Source organism: Triticum urartu, chromosome 3, assembly GCF_003073215.2.
Source record: "Triticum urartu cultivar G1812 chromosome 3, Tu2.1, whole genome shotgun sequence".
Lineage (NCBI taxonomy): Eukaryota > Viridiplantae > Streptophyta > Magnoliopsida > Poales > Poaceae > Triticum > Triticum urartu.
In genome coordinates, this window is record NC_053024.1 from 482,084,571 (window position 1) to 482,087,146 (window position 2,576).

General features: G+C 59.0%; 1 protein-coding gene across 1 annotated transcript; it reads right to left on the reverse strand.

Moving 5' to 3' along the window:
* Positions 1 to 412: 412 nt before the first annotated feature.
* On the reverse strand, positions 413 to 2,336 carry LOC125544480 (AP2/ERF and B3 domain-containing protein Os01g0693400-like). The gene has a single exon (XM_048708191.1). It carries the CDS (start codon positions 1,768 to 1,770, stop codon positions 643 to 645), a length of 1,128 nt encoding a protein of 375 aa, XP_048564148.1. The 5' UTR covers positions 1,771 to 2,336; the 3' UTR covers positions 413 to 642.
* Between the last annotated feature and the right edge of the window lie 240 nt (positions 2,337 to 2,576).

Genomic DNA, 2,576 nt, shown 5'->3' on the forward strand with positions numbered 1-2,576 from the left:
TCTACGTACTGGCGATGGCGAGCAGAGCATATATCCAACCCTGCAAAAGGCGGCTCTTCTGCTCTGTTCTGCTGCTGATAAGATAAGTTTATCATATCATCTACAGCAGCAGATGTCTCTAGCGTGTGCATGCGGCCATAACAATGGCTCTGCACTGCACCACTTCTCTTTCTCTTTCCAAACTTGGCTCATGCATGCACCTGGTGTGCTCAGCTACACAACAATCACATCACGTCTCAGGGTGTGCATATAAAATACAGAAAAGTGTATAAAAAGGCGCAAGAAAAGAAGCTAGGTCAAAATGGACGACAAATATCTAGATACTTCTACTACCAAATAGGATATGCTTCAGTTTTTGACAAGGAAACTGATGAGCCAGGCTACATTCAAAATGTTATTATTATGTCGTCGGTTGAACGATCTAAAGCTAGCCTTCGAGGGCTTCCTGAATTAGTATACATTTTTGGGAGGATAAGATTTACATCAGGGCATGCAACAACATGACAAATAAACAAACAAAGTTGATGATAGGTACTACCAACAAGGGACTAATTAAGCTAAGCTCTACCACCTGAATTACGCGAGCAAAAACCGCCGCTGCTAGCTGGAGACAAGGCATCGATCGAGCTAATGGTTCCAACCCTACGCTAGCGCCAGCTCTATGCATTGCTTCTTCAACGCCGCTGTCGGAGCCGGCGGCTTCACCATGTCTCTGGCCCTCTTGCACCCCGGCGACGCCGGCGCCGTCAGAAGGTCGACGCCGAAGATTCTCACGGCCTTGTGCACGGGCGCCGGCGACTGGTCCACGGGGTCTGCGGGGGCGGGGCTGTTGGTGCTCGGCCGCTGCTTGCAGTCAATGAAGAGCTTGCTGGCTTCGCCGGTGCTGCCGGCGGCGGCGCGGTAGAACCCGACGACGTCTCCGGCGCCGAGGCCCTTCTCCTTGACGAAGCGGCTCCAGCCCTTGGTGAGCACGTAGCTCTGGCTGCTGTTCCAGTACGAGTAGCGGAACCGCCACACCTTGCCGGCGGCGTCCTCGAAGTTGAGGAGCAGGCCCTTGCTCTCGCCGCCCGCGGCCGGGAGCTGCAGCGGGAAGTGCTTCTCCGCGTGCTGCTTCGGTATCACCAGCCGGTTCAGCTTGCCCACGTCGCTGGGCGTGACCGTCTTGTCGAACAGGTGCTCGCGCGCGGCGGCCGGGGTGGGAGGCGAGGCGTGGCCGTGCGAGGTGGTGGGCGCGGAGAGCGCGGCCGAGGCGGCGAAGGCGCGCTTGCTCTGGGCGAGCTCGTCGAAGTAAGTGTGCTTGCGCAGCATGTCGACGACCTCGGCCTTGGAGCGCGCGGCGAGGAAGCGGAGCTCGGAGGCGGCGTCGGGGTCGGCGTCGGCGAGCGGGCGGAAGTTGGTGACGGCGTCGCGGCCGCGGAAGCGCTGCGCGGCCACGTCGTAGGCGCGCGCGGCGTCGGCCTCCCCCGCGAAGGTGCCGAGCCACACGCGCTGGTGCCGCTCGTAGATCTGCGCGCCCCAGCGCCCGTTGGGCTGCGGCACCACGCCCTTGAACCTGGACGACGGCAGCTTCCCCGCCGGCGCCGCGCGGCCGCCGGAGTCGGCCTCGGAGCCCGGCTCGGCCGCGTCGAGCACCGCGCTGGCGCCGCTGCCCATGCGCTCGAGCGGCCCCGCCGCGGCCGCCGCCGCGGCGGCGGCCAGCGCCTTGAGCTTGTCCGTGGAGGCGGCGCCGCCGCTGCTGGTGTCGTCGGCGAGGCAGCTGGTGCTGTCCATTTCAGTAACGGCGCGACACTGGCGGCACTAGCTGTGGAGTATGGCTGTCTCTTCTGTTGGTAACTGATGCTATGATGGGTGGTGGTATCAATTGTAGGACGCTGAGGGGAGCGCGCGCGGGGGGATTTATAGGAAGGAAGGAGAGATCCCAGCGGCAGAGTGGGTGTCGTGTATGGCATGGGTGGGACGCTGCCGCTGCCATGCCCATACCATGCTCCGCGTGGCTCTTCCCGTGGTTTGCTACCTGTATTTTGCTCTGCTGTTTTTAATTCCAATTTTTCCCCTCGCTTTTCGGTGAATGCAAACCATATAAAAATGCTGCCTCTGTGTAGGGCTAATGCATTGACGTCACCCCCGTGGGCTGAGACACAGATACGTGGTCAGAGCGTGGCTCGCCGATGGGCTGGCCTTGGTGTGGGTCACTCATCAGCTCATGGGTTGGCTCAAGGGCTATCCATCTATGCCTAGATGATGAAGGTAGATGGATACTCTAGGTAGATCGTAGCATGGTCTACGGATGGAAAAGATGGTTCTTGTTGCGGATGATGTGAGCTGGCCGCCCCATGGGCGCAGCTGTTTGCCATGTCACGCCGGATGCCTTCTCCTTTCTATATGGCTTTGCTTTGGAGTGTCCCTTTTTTCAGATGAGGTTTGTGGCGGAATTATTGTTGCTCACGCAAGTGGATTGGGCTTATGCTATGCGTGTTTTCAGATAGATATAGATGGATAGATGGATGCTGTGTGCTGGCTTGTCGCAGTGTGACGTGGACTAGCGAGGAGAGGACCCTATTTCTGGAAGTTTTTGG

Excerpts from the sequence above, each read along its gene's own strand:
- LOC125544480 (XM_048708191.1), bottom strand. The coding sequence starts at position 1,770 with ATGGACAGCACCAGCTGCCTCGCCGACGACACCAGCAGCGGCGGCGCC.